This window comes from Drosophila grimshawi, unplaced genomic scaffold (assembly GCF_018153295.1).
Source record: "Drosophila grimshawi isolate 15287-2541.00 unplaced genomic scaffold, ASM1815329v1 contig_44, whole genome shotgun sequence".
NCBI classification, from domain to species: domain Eukaryota; kingdom Metazoa; phylum Arthropoda; class Insecta; order Diptera; family Drosophilidae; genus Drosophila; species Drosophila grimshawi.
This window is the reverse complement of record NW_025063240.1, coordinates 14,397,135-14,416,572: the sequence shown is the minus strand read 5'-3', so window position 1 is coordinate 14,416,572 and position 19,438 is coordinate 14,397,135. Positions and strand designations below refer to the sequence as shown.

The following is a 19,438-nucleotide window of genomic DNA, read 5'->3' as shown; positions in this document are numbered from 1 at the left end:
GCCACTCTCTGCGCCTTTCACAACGCTCAACATAATTATATAGTCTGGCTCTGGTTCTGTTGGCGAGGTGTCGAATTCGTTGTAAGCGACAATTTAATCACATGTTTTGCCAGCACCGTCGCCAGGACCATTGTTGGGCCTCCATTGTAGTTGCTAATGGGGCAGCTGGCAATGGGCTTCGAATTTTTTGTTGGGTGCAAACGACGCCCACTTCCCTTTTGTGTTCGCGAAATATATTTATGATATTTTCGTTTTTCTTTTCTTACATTTTTTTTTTTAGCAAGGTTCTTCTTGCATGACCTCCGCCGTTGTGTTTTCTAGTCCAAGAATAACCGTGCGAGTTTTGGCATGCTCATAAAGTTTAAAGATCTCGATCTCGGCTTGTTAATTTCCCCGTCGTAAAATCGTGACTTGGGTAAAAACTCAAGTTCGGACTGGTCGAGAAAGTTGGCAAAATTGTTTAATTACTCGCACACAAACATTGTAAAACAATAAAAACCGATGAGGGCCGCCGTTGTGTTCCCGGAAAAATGGTTTATGAGATCCGTTTAGCGGCTTTCGAGGGGCGTTGCAAATGACTTTTAAATGCAGCAGTCGTGGACCGATGATTGCTTTTTTCTTTGCCCGTTTTTATTTATTTTCAACTCCCCTTTTACTTGAACTAACTATCGCAATTGTTTGGATTTTTGTTCTTTTGCTTCCGACGCACACTTGACAAATCTTTTGGGCAGCCAAAAAGACCGAATCCAAAAGAAAGTCCTCTGGGACTTTTACTTTAGCTAAAGAAAAATGCAAAAATTATTCAAATCAATGGTACATTTAAATAAGAATTATGGTCTGAGCATTGGAGCTGGGTCCCAGGTGAACTGCCACTAGACCTGCCACAGCCTCTCCTCTGCCACTAGACCTGCCACAGCCTCTCCTCTCCCCGAAGTTTGCCTACATTTTCTTAATCTTTGCTTAAAATGTAAAGTTTGAAGTGTTCTTTGAGTTTATTTAAAGTAAATTATTTATGCAAATAAAGTAAACCAAAAAAAAAAAAAATACAAAAATGCTTGCAATTTATTTTGACAGTCTGTAGGGGTGTGTTTGTGTGGGTGGAAATTGCAAGGGTTGCTTTGAAATGATTCAGAGTTCGATTTGCTTGACCTTTGTTAACTCTGTTTACATTTTAGCTTTAGTTATTGATGTGGGGCTGTGTAGGATGGAACTGAAATTTGCCTAAAGAGAAAACTGCAAAAACAGTGATTCACATGAGTAACCCAAAAATTGTTTTGAAGCCACGACGATAGAGTCAAACAGTATCTCGGTTCAATTGTGACTATTAAAAAATAATACGGAAAATGTCAAAAAATGTATCAAATTTAAAGTTAAAAACGTGATCAAATTGTATCTAAAATAATCCAATCTTTTTACTCTCGTAACTTCATCAATACTGATCCGATTTTGAAGAGCAATACATTTTTGCAGATGGTGTGGCATCTAGAGCGAATACCGCATTACAAGTAAGAAACGTGGCTTTAGGTTGGAATTCAAGTTAAAATTCGAAGTCAAAGAATCCGGTTCCAATCTGCCATAAATTTGTCATACAGATTAATTCTGCATTTAAGTGTGCTAGTTTGAAAACACAGTAAATGTTTGCTAAATTTGTGGTATTGTCATTTGCAAGCGCACTTGTGTAAAGGTTTTGAAATCACTCTGCGATTAGATGCCATTGTATCAGTGAGCGTTTTGAGAGTTCTGTCAATACTCGATTCGGCCATTGACAGTGACAAATAGAAAGGGTCAAGAGTAGTTGAGTGTGCGGGACAGTCTATTATTAAGCAATGCAAACCGTATAAACTCTCTCATAACTAAGTCTACGAGTATTTGAAAATTGTATCTTTAAATATAAAATGGTTATGTATACTTTGGATATAATCAATACATTAATAATATCTGAGATCTGATGCGAGACACATTCTCTCTCCTTGATTGCTCTCACCCTGCTTATCTGGCTGTCAGCAAACGCCTCGCTTTGATTGGGAACCACTTGACGCTTATTTGCGGGGGTGCTAACAAAAAACCGCAAAGTTTTAATTGAATTTCCTGAACAAAATAATGTTTTGCCACTTGAGTCTCGCGGGAGACGCTAAACAAACACGACCAACAACACAACTGAATGACGAACTGACTGACTAACTGACTGACTGACTGATTGACTGAGAGATTGAAAGGCGATACAAGGTACGAGGTATGTATACATACTTAAGAGCTCAATGAAATAAATTCAATTCGCAAAATCAAATCACTTGAGTGAAAATACGCAATACAATAAAAAGTTGCATTAAAAATTCAACCAAAAGAAAACACAAACAAATCGACAAGCAGGAAGCAGAGAGTGGGTGGATTGGTTAGTGGAGAATGAAAGGCGTCGAAGCGAGCTTCATAGAGCTAAAGTATCGCTTTGATCTTTGATAGCATTAAACACGCGCAATAAAACTCTTTGACTTCGAATGCCACCAAACCCATTTGCCAAATGAGTGAAATTAATTACAAGAAGCCACAGCAAAAGAGGCATGAGGACAGAAAGTGGATGCACTCGTCGTTGGCGATACTCTGTATTGAATTGTTCACAATTCCATGTCTTATAACTACTCTTTGCCAGGTAGATAATAGATTGATAGTCTTTACCGATTTTCCAATTTAGCCAATATTTCCTATCCTTACTTAAAGTTCAAACCGTGTTCAGTTTCTTTGTCAATTATATCAGGTTATCAAGGTATATATTAAGGAAATATTGACTCTAAGTGTTGTCAACTACAGGGTATAATTATAAAAATATCAAAGTGGTTAGCAGACTGTCAACACTTTTGGTTTAGAGTTGTGGGTCTGAATCGGGGGTTTGGCAGCTGCCAGTGACAGGGCTCAGCACGTGGTGTGTTCTGTTTGTGGTTTGGGCCTGGACCTCATTTGACTGTTGGTAACGCCCCCGCACGCCTAACCAAAACAACATTGCTTGTGATGATAATGATGATGATGATGCCCTGAGGCGACCGCAGAATTTTGACACTTTTCGGGCAGCTAATTCTGTATGGATTTGTGAGCTGAACTCTCTCTCTTTCTCTCTGCGTCATTGCGTTACGGGGCACTCGGTCCAACTGTGCTTGTTGGTCGTAAACACACACCGTGGGATTCGGATTTGGGCGATGACGTTTTGTGGAAATCGCGCGACTGAACTGCACTTCAAAAGTCGCATTGAGTGGGCACTTCGGGCGGCGACGTTTTCGGGTCGAGCGACAACAAAAATTAGACGTACCAAAGCACTTGAGGAGGGGCCGGCAGTATTGCCAACCCCTAAGCGTTGACCCCTAACAGCCGTAAGTAGTAAGTATGGTAAGTATATATGCAAAAATTATAAAGAAATTTGCTCAAGTATTCAGCGAGCAGCGGCTCTTAAGTGGCCCGTTTCGATTACAAGGCAATCATAAGATGAATTCCGGCCTTATGAAGTGCTTCTGCTGCGGTTCCGTCGATGCTGGCAACCCTTTCTCGCGCTGATTGAGAAATTAACGTCGTTTAGCCAAGTGGCTGACGTGGTTTTAGGTTTGGAACTGGTTTATGGGATTGGGTTTGCCGACGCCAGGTGAACAAAGCCAGAGACTTTTGCATGTCCTGAACATTTCTTAGTTAATCTGTTATGACATCTAGTTGAAATATATAGGTATGTAGAGCGGGTGGTAGGGAGGGGAGGTCTCCGTATTCAGCTGGGCTCCTAATGAGCTCAAATCGAGCATGATTTATGAGTGCCATCGATATCCTACGCTCTGACAGCTCTTCAATTGCATTTGCATTGCCATTTTTGGTTTTTTTTTTCCCAGCCATTAATGGCGAGAACTTCTCACAGATTTCACACACTTAATCAGAATAGGAGAAGTAGCTGCTAAGACTGACTTTCAGGGCATTACATGTGGGCTTACACATGTTGCATCCTTTACACAAATACCGCAAATTGTGTGTGTACGCATATAGATTATGTGGAAAAGGTTAATTGTTTGGCCAGTCAGCATTTCCATTTCCGCATTGGCCGGAAATGCTGCAACAAAAACACATTCATACAATATAAACAAAATGCATTCATTTATTATTGTTCTATTTATTTTTACATTTTCTTTTTTGCTCCTGGTAGTTGTTGTCTTTGCGAACGCTGAAACAATTTGCAGCATTGGGCAACAAACACAATTCGAGTTCCGTTGAATTGCACACAACAAAAGGACGACAAAAGGACGCTGCTGCATTGCTGAGACAGCACAATTGGCCCAGCAGTAGCAGCAGTGTTTCGACCAGGTCAGGAATCAGGTGAACGAGAACGGATGTCGACATGGCATATGTGACCGCCCAATCTTTGCTTCTCTATGAAGGACTATGAATCCTTTGTTTAGCCAGTGAACTATTTAGCCCTAATGGGATGAGCTGAAGAGTTAGTTACGAGTATAGCCAGAAAATTTGTTCTTTTTTTCATAGCTTAACTAACCAACAATACATTGCACAGAATTGGAAATACCTTGGACGAATTTCAATAGAAATTGATTTGGATTTTCAATTAATATTACATTAGATGAATTTCAGCTTTTGCATTTAAGGTCAATTGTATATTCTCTATCTTAATATTGTCGATTTCTCTGGTCATTAATCGTTATTCTATTTTTGGTTAATATATACATATATTAAGCACACACTTATAGTCCATAAAACATGTTCATTATTCAAATCAAATAGTTTCTATCTATCTATCTTTCCACCACCACTGCGTAAATAATTTTTCATTTTTTTCGGGCGAAAAAGAGGAAAAATGGAAAGAAAAATCTTTAGATTTCGTGTGCATGCAAAATGCTCTTAACTAGAATGACACGTGAAAAGCGCAAAATCTGTAAAGTAATCAAATGGACACGTACGTTTAGGAAATTGTAATCAAATGCATATGTGTGTGTGTGTGTGTGGATGTGTATGTGTATGTGTGTGTGTGTGGGGGAGTGCTGGGAAATGGACAGTGGCAAATGGAATATGCGAACTGAACAAAGCATCCTATGACTGCTTACTACGTGAGAAAATGTAAGTCGTTATAGTTGTTGGGAGTGGAAGCGATTTAGCCGAATGTCCTTTATGCCAGGTGCAAGGAATACATACGTGAATTTTGGCCTCTGCTTTGGATCGCTTTGCTGGAGCAAGTGATATTGAAAACAAGTAAAACCAATTAAATCTGTTGCCAAAACGATTAAGACAGAGAATTCAATCGAACTAACAAAGTACACACAATATAACCTGGTTTAATTGACATTAAAGTCCGCAGACTTTTACCCTTTGTTCGCATTGTATTTATCTTTATGATCTCATTATAATCATTGTTATTATCACATTGGTTGCATTGTTCTCGAATTTAATTTAAAAATGAATTGAACGAAAAACCGAATTGTTTGTAAAAAAGACCTTAACCAGAGCCAAAGGCCCCATTCACAATTGAAGAATTCACAATGTCAACAATAGCAACAACAACGACAACAACAGATGGCAAACAATGAATCGCGCGACTCTCGGGATTTAACATTAAGCATGTAGAAAAGCGAATGAATGAAAGAGAGCAAATTGAAAACGGGCAGAGAAAGGCAGACAAGTCCTTTTAAAGGGTTAGAGTTCGGCTTAGAAATTCCAAATTCCAAATTGAGTATCATAATTACAGAAATGCTGATTGTACTTGCAGTCAGTTCAAATTGAGTGCTCATAAGAACGATACGTATATATATATATAACACCTGACACCTTGTCACGATTTTTTCACTACGAAAATAAATATGTGAAAACTGTAACTATTCTATGGTTGCTCAGCCCTGCCCCCTTCTCTTCCACAGTCCCTTCACACACTCAACAAACGCCGAAAGCAGCATTTGAATGCTAAATACGAGATGCGTATGGCAAAAAGCAAAAGTCTGTCTTCCTTTCTGCCTCTATCAAAGTCGGTTCTCTCTTTCCTTCTCGCCTACTCTCCTTGTCGCCCTCTCTCTTTCCCATTTGTATTCCACTGCTAAGTGAAAAGTAGAATGGATAGAAAGCAAACGCTAGCTGAACAAAACTTTTTCCATTACACAACACATCAACAGTTTTTTTTCTTCCTTTTCTATTTTTTGCTTTTTTTTGTGGACATAACAAAGGAAACGTTGAAAGTACTGAAAGCTTTTTATGCCCTGTAGTGAAAATGGTAATCTGGGAATATTAGTTTGTCAAAGAACGATATCAAAATTAATGTAAATATCTTAAAAGTTATGTTTATATATATAAAGCTTAATCGAAACAAATACAGGCAATCTTGGGGCTGGGCTGGAACATGGCTTAAATTGCTCTCCTCCAGTTTGTTACTCTAAAAGTTGTGGTATTTTTAGAACTCTGCATTGTTTAAAAAAAGTCTGTCTTGCAGGTAATTAGAATAGATTAGATTAGCTAATCAAATATAATGATTATCAGAGAGTATTTTATTCCTGAACGGGCAAGAAAAACACTTCATTTTGTTTATTATTTTCTAACTTTTTTGTTGCGCATTGTGCAATCAAAAGGAGAGCTCATTCATTCTCCCTCACTCACGAGCACACACACACACCTACACACACACACGCACACGCACACACAGTCATGGTCATGCATTTAGGTACACTCTATATAAATACTTATATAAATTTTGTTGGCCATTCAGGGCGTTTTTCACATTTCTCGTTTTTCGTTTTGTTATTGTGTTCTGTGGCGCATTGTGTCGCTTTTGCTTTTCCACTTTTCGTTACCAAATAAGTAAATAATTGCAGTAATATCCTTTCGAGCGCAAAAAAGAAAGCAACGAACAACGGCAGAGAATGGAAAGCGTGTTTCCATGTCCTTTTCATAAACTAAAATGTGCTTTTCACACACACTCACACACACACATGGATAGGTACATAAACACACTCACATACAAATTTGTCCACTCACAATACACATGCTGCTTGTATATAGAACAGAGAGCCACACAGACACCCACAATGGCCAGGGCATACAAAATTCACACCAAGGCGCCATTATGATTGGCTGAAAAGGTAAAGCCAACGGGCCACGCACACACACTTAAGCACACTAGCACTCTCTGAGCGTATGCGTTTCGGCTCTCACACTCCCAAAGCTCATCTCTCTCTCTGCTCTTCTCTCTCTCTGCTCTGGCAAACTACAACCATAAATGCCGCGGAAGTGCAGCGCCAGGCAAAACAATAACGGAAATTGTGTGCCCAGTGTATGCGAAAAATCAATGCAATTTTAACAAGAGAAACAGAGCCGAAGCGAAGAGAGAGCGAGAGAGAGAAAGAGAGAAAGAGAAGGAGGTGTGCGTAGGAGTGCGGGTGCTCCAAATGAGGTCGCTGCCGCAAAAAATGGGAGCAGCGCAGCCAAAAAAACTACAAACAAGGCGACCAGACACGAACCGAGCCGAACAGTGAGCGAGTTGTTATTGTTGTTTTTGTTGTTGCTGCTGCTGCTGCTATTCAGTGTTTCTATTGAACACACCCCTCAATGGGCAACAACTACAACTAACAAGGCGGCCGATATAAAGGAGCCAATGGAACAAAGCCAACAAGCAGCGTAACAATGCACCCAGCACCAGAGAGAGTAAAAGAGTGAGAACGAGAGGGACAGGGAGAGAAGGAGAGAGAGAGATAGAGAGAGCGCTAGCGAGTGAGTGAGCAGCATACAGCGCAGGTATGCGAGGAGCGAGAAGCTAACCTTGTGCGCTATCTCGCTCTGGCTCAGAGGCATACCTGTGGCATGGGGTTGCTGTTGCTGCTGCTGCTGCCGCTGCTGCGACCCAGAGAGGGAGAGAGAGAGAGAGAGCGTACGGCCGCAATGGACTCAAGCAACTGAAAAACTGGATTTGACTGTAGTCGTGTCAGTCTCAATTATTGCGCAGACAAATCAGTCAGTGTGTAGCTGTTGAGCCGAACAGAAGCAACAGCAAGAGCAAAATCTGCCAAGCACAGAGAAACGACGCACAAAACCCACATTAACCAACAAACAAACAAACAAAAAAAGAGACATTGTGGTGAACACAGAGTGAAGTGACAAGAAACAAGAGAACACAACAATTACAACAACAAACACGCACAGTGCACATTTTTCGACAAAAAACAATATCAAGTGATAAACGAACATAAGCACAATGGCCACATTATCGTCACATCCCAACTACGGTTTCCATTTGGGCACCGGCCAGGGATTGGAGCTACCCTCCCCTGGTGATTATGCGTCGCAGGGTTTGGGCAATGCTCAGCTAAGTCCCAGCATGGACATGGATATTAAGCGTGTATTGCATTACTCACAGAGCAGCGGACTGGCCGCCAGTCTGGCAGCAATGGGCGGCTCACCCGGCGGCGGCGTCGGTCCAGGCGGTGTGGGTAGTCAGGCGCCCAACAATATGAGCCACCATATGGCGCACCACATGCACAACGCGGTGGCCGCACAACAGACCCTCTCGCCCAACAGTTCCATTGGCTCCGCCGGCAGCTTGGGTAGCCAGAGCAGCCTGGGCAGCAGCGGCATGGGTGGCGGCATTGGAATGAGCGCGCATGGCGCGGGACCAAACACTGGCGCTGGCACTGGGTCGATGCACAGCTTGACCACATCGCCGGGACAGGAGGGACACATCAAGCGGCCAATGAATGCGTTTATGGTGTGGTCACGTCTGCAACGCCGTCAAATTGCCAAGGATAATCCCAAGATGCACAATTCGGAGATATCGAAGCGTTTGGGCGCCGAATGGAAGCTGCTCGCGGAGTCCGAGAAGCGTCCGTTCATCGATGAGGCGAAGCGTCTGCGTGCACTGCACATGAAGGAGCATCCGGATTATAAATATCGTCCACGTCGCAAGCCTAAGAATCCGCTCGCTGCTGGTCCACAGGGCGCACTCCAGATGCAGAACAATATGAACATGAATATGAACATGAACATGAACATGAGCATGGCACAACAGAAACTGGGTGCAGCTGGCGGTGGTCCGGCGGGCGGTGGCTATAATCCATTCCATCAGCTGCCGCCGTACTTTGCACCCTCGCATCATCTGGACCAACCGTATCCGGTGCCATATTTCACCGGCTTCGATCCGCTGGCGTTGTCCAAGCTGCACCAGAGCGCGGCGGCCAACAATCAGACGCACAAACACCTTGAGGCACAGCAGGCGTCACAGTTGCCGCCAACGTCCCTGAGCAGCTTCTACTCCGGCATCTATTCGGGCATCTCGGCGCCATCGCTGTATGCTGCCCACTCAGCGAACGCCGCAGCCGCCGGACTATACACCTCATCCTCGACATCGTCGCCGGGCTCCTCTCCCGGCACCATAACGCCCAATGGCATGGACGGCTCCATGGACAGTGCGTTGAGGCGGCCGGTGCCGGTGCTCTATTAGGCATCGAGTGCGGGCTAAACTGTCCCAGAGTAAAGTACAATTTGCATTGTTGACGCGTTCCCAAAGTGATCCACTGGTTTTAAATCTTTAAAAGCTCTAAGTAAGCCAATTACAGTCTAGTAGTTTTCAATCTCTGTATTTCTCGCTCCCCATCAAGCAACGCTCGCAAAAGTCTAGTACAATCTTTGCACAAGAAAGAAACCGTAAGAAACATTCCTAGCCAATATATATATATATATATATACATACATATACATATATTTAACCTAATATGTAATAAATATGTCTATAATTTATTGTCACTAAACAACAAAAACAAAAATACATACCTAATTGTAAATTAATTTTATTTAGTTCTAAGCGTGTGCTCCTTGTTGTTTTTGTCAGCACCATCCTCATATCCTAGTTACAACTAATACTACGAAACCTAACTCAAATTGTAAATATCGCGTGAATTCGTTATAGACTCAAAAAACACAACCCAAAAAATTGGAAATAAAAAAAAAAAAAACACATCCACACACAAAATATTCATAAATGTATTATTAATTGTATTAAAACAAAAATAAAACGTTTATATTTAAGGCGCAAATTGCAAAATATTTAAAGCGAATAAAAAACAACATTAATTAAAATGACAAAAAAAACCTAAAACATATTGAAGACTTTTTCTTTGGCCCTTTGCAAAAGGCTTAAAACTGATTTAATGAAGACAATATTAATCTTCATTTCTTTATGTCTTATGACATATATATTGGAGACATTTCTTTTTTCTCAGAAACAAGAATCATTAAGAGCTGTGTATTGAATAATTATACTCAAGCATCAGTGAAAATTTCCTGGTAAACATTTCAACATTGCTTTCCTATTAAATATAGAATGGTATCTTTTTAATTGCTGATCAACTTGTAGGATCCTTTAATATTTGGAGCGAACCTTCGTTAAATGACGAGATCTATCAATATTAACCTTGTCTCCGCATGTTTCTCACACACATATTTTGCTCATTTTTTTCCCGCAGTGTTTGGCTTTGTTGTTGTTTTGTTAAGTTTAATTTGATTTGCACCCAACAAATATTTGTGGTATTATACAACTATTTGACGTTGTATTAATTTCTATTGATTAATGCGCTGTTTATTTTGCGCCTTGGCAAACAATGATCTAGGGTATCCGAGATGCAAACAAAGGTCGCCAGATTTGAAGCGTCCAAGAGTATGGAGTATGGATGTATGGTCATCTGCTATGTGGGGCCTTTGTTTGGGCGCAACGGGGGCCTGGGCCATTGAAATCTTAGACGGCAAACAGATCCACAGACCTAGGGCGAAGAAATCAACGAGTTTTCAGTCAATTTCAAATATCTATTTTTTTTATTTTTTATTTCTATCTTAACTTGTAATAATAATAAGAATAATTGCGGTCATTAATAAATCCACTTGCATTGTCTTTCAGTTTATACGACTTGTCTTTCTCAATTGATTGTGTGTGAGTGTATGTGTGTGTGTGTGTGTGTGTGAAATGTGTTAAAATATCAAATATTGATTATTGTTGTTATTATAAGCATTGTTGTTGCTGTTGTTGTTGTTCCAACAGCGTGTTTGTCCCTTCTCTCGTCGACATAAATTTCACAAATATTTACTTTGCATTGACGTGATATTGAATAATTATGTAAAGAATGAGTTTTAGGCTAAGCTGCTGGTTTAATTTCGAGAGGTTGCCAGGTAAAAAAGCCGAAGCGGTTCAGAGAGAATGAAACCAGAGAGAGGATAGAGAATAGCGGAAGCATATGGAATATTAAGTGGAGACTGATTAAAGGGGTGGATTTAATAAATTCATTTCTAACATGATACAATAACAAATAAAAATATTGAAGAAATCCATCAAATAATCTAAAAACCAAAATATTTAAAAGTTAATTAACAATTTCTTAAGATTTATTTTTAAATAAGACGTCACCATGCATTAAGATTAGATAACCGTGTGAAAGAACCGGAAGTAAGGCACTCTACGAAGCTACTCGGCTAGTTTAATCTTAACTAGTTCTCAGCTGGTGTTAAACACATTTCAGTTAGTCTCTTGGCCAGCAGCTTTCAGCTCTACTTTTATGACTGCCTTCAATTATGATCCCAGCCCATTCTCGTACCTACTATATGGGTATATAGCCCCGTTTCTGCGATTTGTGTACGAAAATAATTTCGCAAAACAAAGGAGGATGACAAAACCAAATCGCAGCTATAATATTTTCTTTTTTACGTCTTTATTGGCGGATTAGCGTCGCCGTCGCCGGAAAGCAAAAGGAGTGTGCAATGTGGCGGGAGGGACTGTTAGGTGTTTTATTTCTTTATTCTTATATGCATACGATATATACATATATATTTTTACCTGCCCCGATGGCATTTCGGGACCCGGATTAACCACAGATATGGACGACGGGCGTCGCTGGCTGATGTCTGATTTTCACCGTTTTTCCAAATTGTTTTGTTTGCCGTGTCTTTTTTTAAGTGAAACGCTAATCCGGCGGATTAGCGAGACGGATTAGCACAAAGGTGATACAATTCGCCACAATTATTGCCGCGAGGTCGAAGGCAATACATCGTTTTTACATGGAAGGTTAGATGTCATAAAAGCAACGACAACTGCAATGACAACGGCAATGACAACGTCCAACACCAAGCTGGAAAGGGGTCAAGAAGCAGTTGGCAACAGTTTTTGCTGTTGCCTTCGTCGTTGTCGTCGTGGTTGTTGATGCTATATGGCCGTTTCACTCTCGACAGACCCAGGACAATATGGCGACTGCGATGACAATGCGGAGGAGAAGTTGGCTTCAAAAGAGTGGATGGAGTGTCCTTCGTCTGGTTTTACTGCCTAATTTGTGGGTGGTGGCTTTTGTCAAACTGTTTCACATTTTTCCTTACACCGGGGGTGGTTGTCCCACACACTGGACTACAAGATACTGCAAAACACAATTGTAGAAAATGTATTAATATGACCAGTCTATAGACGTAAAAAAGTGTAAGTGTATGAAGAGTTGTATATAAATTAATTAGCATAAGCATTTTAAGCCAATTACTAGTAATCGATTGGTTTATATTTGATCTCAGAAGTGTTGTTGTCTAGTGTGATTTATGCGCTGTTAACTTGCGTTGCTGTCTGGACGTGAAGCATATTGTTGGGGGTGGCGCGTGGTTGACAAGTAGCAAAGCGTGGCGGCTTTTAAGTGCTAGTTTGACATTTTTTTGTCGCAGTCGTTGTTGCTGTTTTTGTTGCTGTTGTTGTTGTTGTTGTTGTTGTTATGGGCAACCGAGCTAACCAACCAACCAGACCGTCAATAAGTCGCAGCTAACAATTAATTAAAAGCCTCGACACACAGCGCACTTAGGCAAATGAGCAGCCGAGCGTTGAGCGGCCCACGAGGCGTATGCGCGATGCCAACTGGGACATAATTTGTCAGGGCGCGTCAAAGCAAAATGGCAAATGCAGCCACCAACTGCAGCACCATCAGCAGTAGTCACAGCAGTCGGAATAATAGCCAAAAGGATAACAGCGATTCGTCAGCTCAGAGACTCGAGACGCGCTCTCGAGTGTTGTCAACAACGTCATTAACATGGCACGACGCCAAATGGAAATTAAATGATGATAAATTTGCAACACGACTCGACTGATTTGCGTGCGGCAGCAACAGCAACCGCAGCAGGAACAGGAGCCTCGTCTCTGGCATTTGCATAATAAGCAGCGGAAACTGCGCGAGGCGCATTCAGTTGAACAAAATTTGATTAGGTGCGAGGCATTTCATTTGTCAAGCCGAAGAAGAAGCGACCTGGCGACAACATCAACGTCAACGACTTGTTTTGGCCACCGCTGTGGCTCGTTGTGGTTGTGGTTCGTTGGCACAACCCTCTACGACATCGACTGACATCGATTGATGAGCTAAGAGTGAACTGGACGCCCATGTGGTGTTCTCGATGAGTGCCACAAACACTTACTCTCGATTGACGAGCCAAGGATCTGCGAAAAAGGGGCCAACGATCATTGGTAAGCAAATTTTACCTCAAAGGGATAAGGCAATCATAATTAATCAAAAGACCTGAGCAAAGCCTGTTTATGAAGGTTTAAAAATCTAGTTGTCAGTAAAAGACTTCTTTAAAAAAAACAAATGTATATAGTATAAGCAGATTATAATATGTGATTTTTAAACAGTGAGTTTTATTTATGGGTGAAGATGTCTAATCAGTAAATTGATTGAAAGTGAAAACAATTTAAAGTCGATAAAAAATAAATAAAAACTTTGATTGTAACAACACTTGGACACATATAATAGATTTTTTATGATTTCTATAAATATAATATGAAAATATTACAAAAAACCTTTAACCTTCAGTGTAGTAAAAATAAGAGCTATATTTTAGCTGCTTTGTCAGTTTTCCATGAATATTAATAATTCGAATTTTAAACACGCATTTCAATAGATAAATTTAAAGCAAACGAGAAGCTCGGCTCGCTTCAGTGGGTAAGGGGTTAAAGCTGCTGGCAGGCGTCCAGTGCTCGCATGACAATGGTTGAGGGGATTTGAGGCATGGAAGTTCCTGTCCTTGTGGATCTCCACGTGCGCGTTGCATTAGATGGAACGCCCGCCGCTAAGCCTGCAGCCGGGTGAGCTATCCATTGTCCGTTGGCCAGTGCGCATCTTCTCGCTGCAGAAGCATCCTCAGCCGCTTCATCCTGTGCGGCGATAAATGCGGCTGTCTAATGCATTATTGTTCCTGTCCAGTGAGATGATATGGATGAGTATGAGGCTGGGGACGAGAGACGGCGACAAGGCGACAAGGCGCTTGGCATTATGGAATTTCATAACTGCTCTCGAGCGTAATTTGTTTCCTGTTTACGCGCAGCAGGACATTTCGCATCCGCGTGCGCATTGGCGTATAAATTATTGCCCGAATCATGAGCTAACCACCACCAGAGGACCATATAGTCAATATAGCCATGTGACCCGAACCCCGGGCCCACAGACTCAAGTGTTTGCCCATTAATTTGCTGGTTAGGGTGGCTTTGGTAGCTAGCACGGCGCTCGCTGCAAATATTTGCATAAATTTGTAATAATTTTATCGTCAATTTGTTTTTTATTAGCGTGTTGCGAGCCACTCAACTATACACCTAACTCGCACCCCTACCTCCCTCTCTAACCTACCATCCCGCTCACTGTTCACTGCCAAAGCGCCCCCATTCATTGTCTAAGTAGCTCTCATCTTTTTTTTTGTCTGGCGTTGATTTGTGGTGCTCATCTGCCAACCACGAGATGGTTGCGGGTGCTTCATGCCGCATTTTTAATTTCTTTTATTAATTTGTTAACAATTTGTCACTTTGGCATTGTCTGGTGTCGTTTTTAATGCTCTTTGATGTTGAAGCAGATGAGTGGTTTTATTGAAATAGAAATAGAAGAAATACTAAGATGTCACTTAAGGTCTTCTCTATGTATTTACATAATAGAAATGAATATTTAAAATTCAATCTGGCAATTTATATTATATTTGTTGTGACAAAAATAGATAAATTAATTAAATTATAGTTAGCAATTTTATGAGTCTCTGAAATTTAGCTAGGTGCATCTCAATAATGGAACACCATTTTACAAACACATTTTAATCTGCGTAAACAACGATTTAAAGACTTGCTTATTATCCTTCTTTAGAATAATATTGAACAAAGTAATTTCGCATTTCTTTCTGGACAAAGGCAGGTTAGTATGAGAGAGAGAGAGAGAGTGAGAGAGAGGGACAGGGACAGGGAGAGCGAGAGAACTGTCCGAGAGTTGATCCACAGCTGTGCGGCTCCAATGGAACGGCGTGTGCTGACAATCAAAACAACTGCCACAACACGAGTGCTCGGATACAGAGAAAGAGATGGCAAACAGAGAGCTTAACAACTGGCAATTGTTGGTTGTGGATTCCCCTCCAGATCCGAGCTATTATGACATAATTAACTCCTCGTTTATTCGACTGGTGATTACATAACGCTGTTGGGAATCATTGAGGCACGCGAACCTGACGGGGATTACACACAATACAAACTGTTTACATTTTTGGCAACAAAACGGAAATGCAGGCTCTAAACTGCTTACAAAACTGGCCAAACAAATAACCCGTACAGCAAACGGCCCAAACAGTCGCTGGACGACAAACGGAAACAGACGAAGGGAGAAGGGACTGGGAACGCATCGTCTGACAATGGGCAGAGACCGTTTTGATTTTGAGCGCCAGCTGCTGCGACAATCCGAAAAGAAAGCAGATAGAAAGCAATGGAAATACACACAGAAGTAGAAATAGAAATAGTTTTTATTGATAACTGGGTTGATGCTTTGCTGGTTGGTTGGTTTGTTGGTTTGCTGGCTTGCTGGCTTGATCTCTTCAATGGGTTAAACGCCACAGCTGTTGTAACTGTTGTAACTGGCAATAGCTTAGGGATTATAACTGTAAGCGGGCGACCAACAACCGATTGGAGCTGAGCAAATCTCTGCCAACAATACAGCATACACAGAGAGGGATAGAAATAAGAGGGCGCTTTCAGAGTGAGAGAGATAGAGAGAGCCCACATAATTGTTGCCCATTGTTGGTCACTAATAATATTTAATAACATTTTGGCGTTAAGTTGGCGAACAGAGTTTTCCCCACTCCCCCCTTCCATCCAGTCTGCCAGCCTGCGCGCCTCATCAATACCTTGACGAATCGTAAACAAAGCAAAATTTGAGTAATCAGCTTCATTCAGAAAACGTGTAGCAAAAGACACAGGGACTAGTTAAACAAAAGAAACAAGCTCAAAAGATGAGATCAGATATATGCATCCCGAGATACTCTATAAAGTCCACATCGTACTACTATCTAAACAGCTTAGACTAAGAAACCAAACAACTACTTCAAGTCTAAACTACATTTATGGTAGGAGTGGAAGATGCTTAATGAATTAAGATTAATATAATAAGTATTCAATATTCAAGTAATTCAAGCATTGTGCTTCACTTAAAGAAAGAGCATCACAAAATATGAGACAATATGTATTTTTTGCTTCCCACCAGCCGTAGCGGCATCATCGCAGAGGTGAATGGGGCACTAGTCAAGGAGGGGAGGGGTTAGGGGGGTAAAGTGGGGTAAAGGGAATTAAAGCTCTCCATGAACAACAAAAGCGCTTAAATGAAACAAAGCAATCGGACAATGGGCGCGCATTATTTTCTAATTTATCGGCATTGTGCGAGTTGCCGGGGATGGGATCGGCTTCTCGGTTATTTGAGATCGGGTACGTTCAACGTGTCTTGACCAACCAACAAAAAAAAAAATGCTTATTGTCGTGCTGTTGTTGTTGTTGTTGTTGCTATTGCTTGTTTTCATTATTGATTTAAACAAATCGAAGAGCGAACAAGTGAAGAGCAGTCGGCATCGCTATTAATGCGCTTTTAATGAAGTAATAACAACAGCGATGACGATGCCCCCGATGCCCCCGAGGCACTCACAAGGTTCATTCATTAGCGTCGCTCTTTTGGCTAAAATTTGTGGCACCTACTAACTGTACAATCCGATGGCCAACTATCCACAGTACCAGCAGCACACGCAATTAACGGAAATCTCACCGAACTGATCTCGGCTACAATCGCTGCCATTAATTGCATTTTGTCACAACAAATTATATACACAAAAGAAATTCGCTAGTTGCATTCTGGCACGCCATAGCCTGACCTGGGCTGGGCCACAACTGCAACAATGTGGCAGCCGCTGGGAGTGGGACTTGTAAACTGTAACTTAATTTAGAACTGGGCTAGGCGCTACTTTCGCTTACCCAGTGCCCAGCACATGTGTGGCAAACGTTACGTTCTAATAACTATGTAAAGATCAGTAAATGGCCAAAAGTCCGGACGAAGGGTTGGCCAAGCACAATGAAAGCGTTGCTGACCCAATTTTATTGGGGCAACTATTGAACGCTGGTGTGCGTCTAGACAAGTGAAACAAAAGGGTGTGGCCCAATCTAAACAAAGTCAATTAACAAAATATTCAACATCGTGACATATATTTTGCCAATGTGGTATAGATTCTTTTATCTATAATTCAAATGAAAATTAGATATTCTTTTCATTTCTACTTTTTGCATTTTTTTTTTGGTTTTAAAAGTTGCTAAAAATATATTCTGGAATTGCTGTTAGAATGCAAATTTGTCCACAAACGTTAAAAGCTTCAAATGTCCATTATTAAACAAAAACTTAATTTGTCAAAAAATCTCATCATTCCTATTGTCTGAGCTCCCTGACATTGTTGTCCCACAGTTTTACAGGTTGGCAGTCAGGCATGTGATTACCAGGAAATGTAGGCATATACTAAGTGGTATGTATGTTGGCCTGGTCTGCAGACAGCCTCTGTGCCAACATTGATCTGTCGCGACAAAGTCAATTGACATTATCCTTGCGCCTGGACTGTTAATTACAAGAATGCCTCAAACACAGCGCGGACTCGACAAATTCCTGCGAATGCTGCATGTGGAAACATAAAAAATAAAAGGCCTCAGACCATAAAAAAAAATGTGAACAATCAATTAACAGTAAACTAAACGTGGCCAGGCAGGCAACGCCAGCTGACAATGGCCAACTACTGTTTGGAAATAAAGGTTCCTACGTAGGCGCTACACTTGGAATGCGAAGACTATACTCTATCGAAGAGTGTTATAACTATATTGTGGCGTTTGATACGTCTCCTTAGAGCTAAGTTTGATCACGATGTGGGCAGAGAGCTATCTAAAGTCTCAATACGCCTAATATTTTATTTAGAAACTTTACTTTTTTAATGAAATACGATAATCATTCCTTATATCCTTGCCGTTCAGCTAAATATTAAAGCTGTTACTTTATAAACCATATACGATTTTATAAATATATACTTGTGCATTATAAGTACATTTACTATCATTAAATATAAGATATTTTTTTGTATGTTGATTTAATATTTCCAAACAAAATTGTGTTGCTTAATTTTGGTTCTGCTTCGCTACAAATTAGGGTTAGGGTATTCAGTTGTCAACTTATCGAAGATCGGTGTATTTCAGTTAGTTGAAGTTTTGTTTGATTTAACTGGATGCCACTAAACGATGACAAATAGAGCGCGAGATGCGCTTTTTGGGCTCGATTGGCCTCTAATCAGCTGTGGCGGCGGCGTCAACTGGATCTGCCAGTGGAGTGGCAACTGCTAAATGCAACTGAGGCATCTGAGGCAACTGCAACTGCTCGCATGCAAATGAGCAGTAACAACAAGTGTAGAAGCAAAGTCACATCAACTGTTTGTCTTAGCCATTTGTAGATGATGCTTTGTTTGCCTATTTAATTCATAGGGCTGAACGAGTTTTCCACTCAGTTGCTCAGTTACTTACTTGCTGTTGTTGTTGTTGTTGTTGCTGTTGCTGTTACTGTTGCTGGCCCGCTTAACACTCGATTGGTTTTGTTGTTTAGCACAATAATACGAGTACAAGCTCATATATCAGCGATCCATCGATCGGTCGAGATTCAAGTGTGCCCCACCCCAAAAAAAAAAAGAAAAAAAAAATTACTTGGGTTATGGGTGCTATATCATTAAGGTTCATTATGTTTTATTTGCGCATCGATGTCCATGTCCAGAAAAGGTGTTTTGTGTTTTTGTATTTCGTTTCATTTTCGCTTTATTGTTTGATTTCATTTCGTTTGTTGTTTTTGTTTACGCTCGACACCATTGCAAATTTTGATACAAAAATCTCGTCATTTATACACATGCGAACATAATTACGTTAATTCTTTGTGTTATGAGGGTAGCCAGTCCATTTCCCTATCTCCCTCTCTCTCTCTCTCTCTCTCTCTCTCTCTCGCTCTCACTCGCTCTTTCACTATTTTTATGCCCCCCGCCGCAGCCCTTATCAAATCATGCGGCGGCCTGTGATTTCTCCTTTGGGTGATTTATGATGTGACGGAAGTTCAATGTTTTGGAATTTATTAGA

The 19,438-nt window shown here is 41.0% G+C and overlaps 1 protein-coding gene across 1 annotated transcript; it reads left to right on the top strand.

The window, feature by feature from the left end:
• The first annotated feature begins 7,974 nt into the window (after nt 1–7,974).
• On the top strand, nt 7,975–9,685 carry LOC6557192 (SOX domain-containing protein dichaete). Its single transcript, XM_001984218.2, has one exon. The coding sequence runs from the start codon at nt 8,204–8,206 to the stop codon at nt 9,443–9,445; it is 1,242 nt and encodes a 413-aa protein (XP_001984254.1). The 5' UTR covers nt 7,975–8,203; the 3' UTR covers nt 9,446–9,685.
• The last annotated feature ends 9,753 nt before the right edge of the window (nt 9,686–19,438 follow it).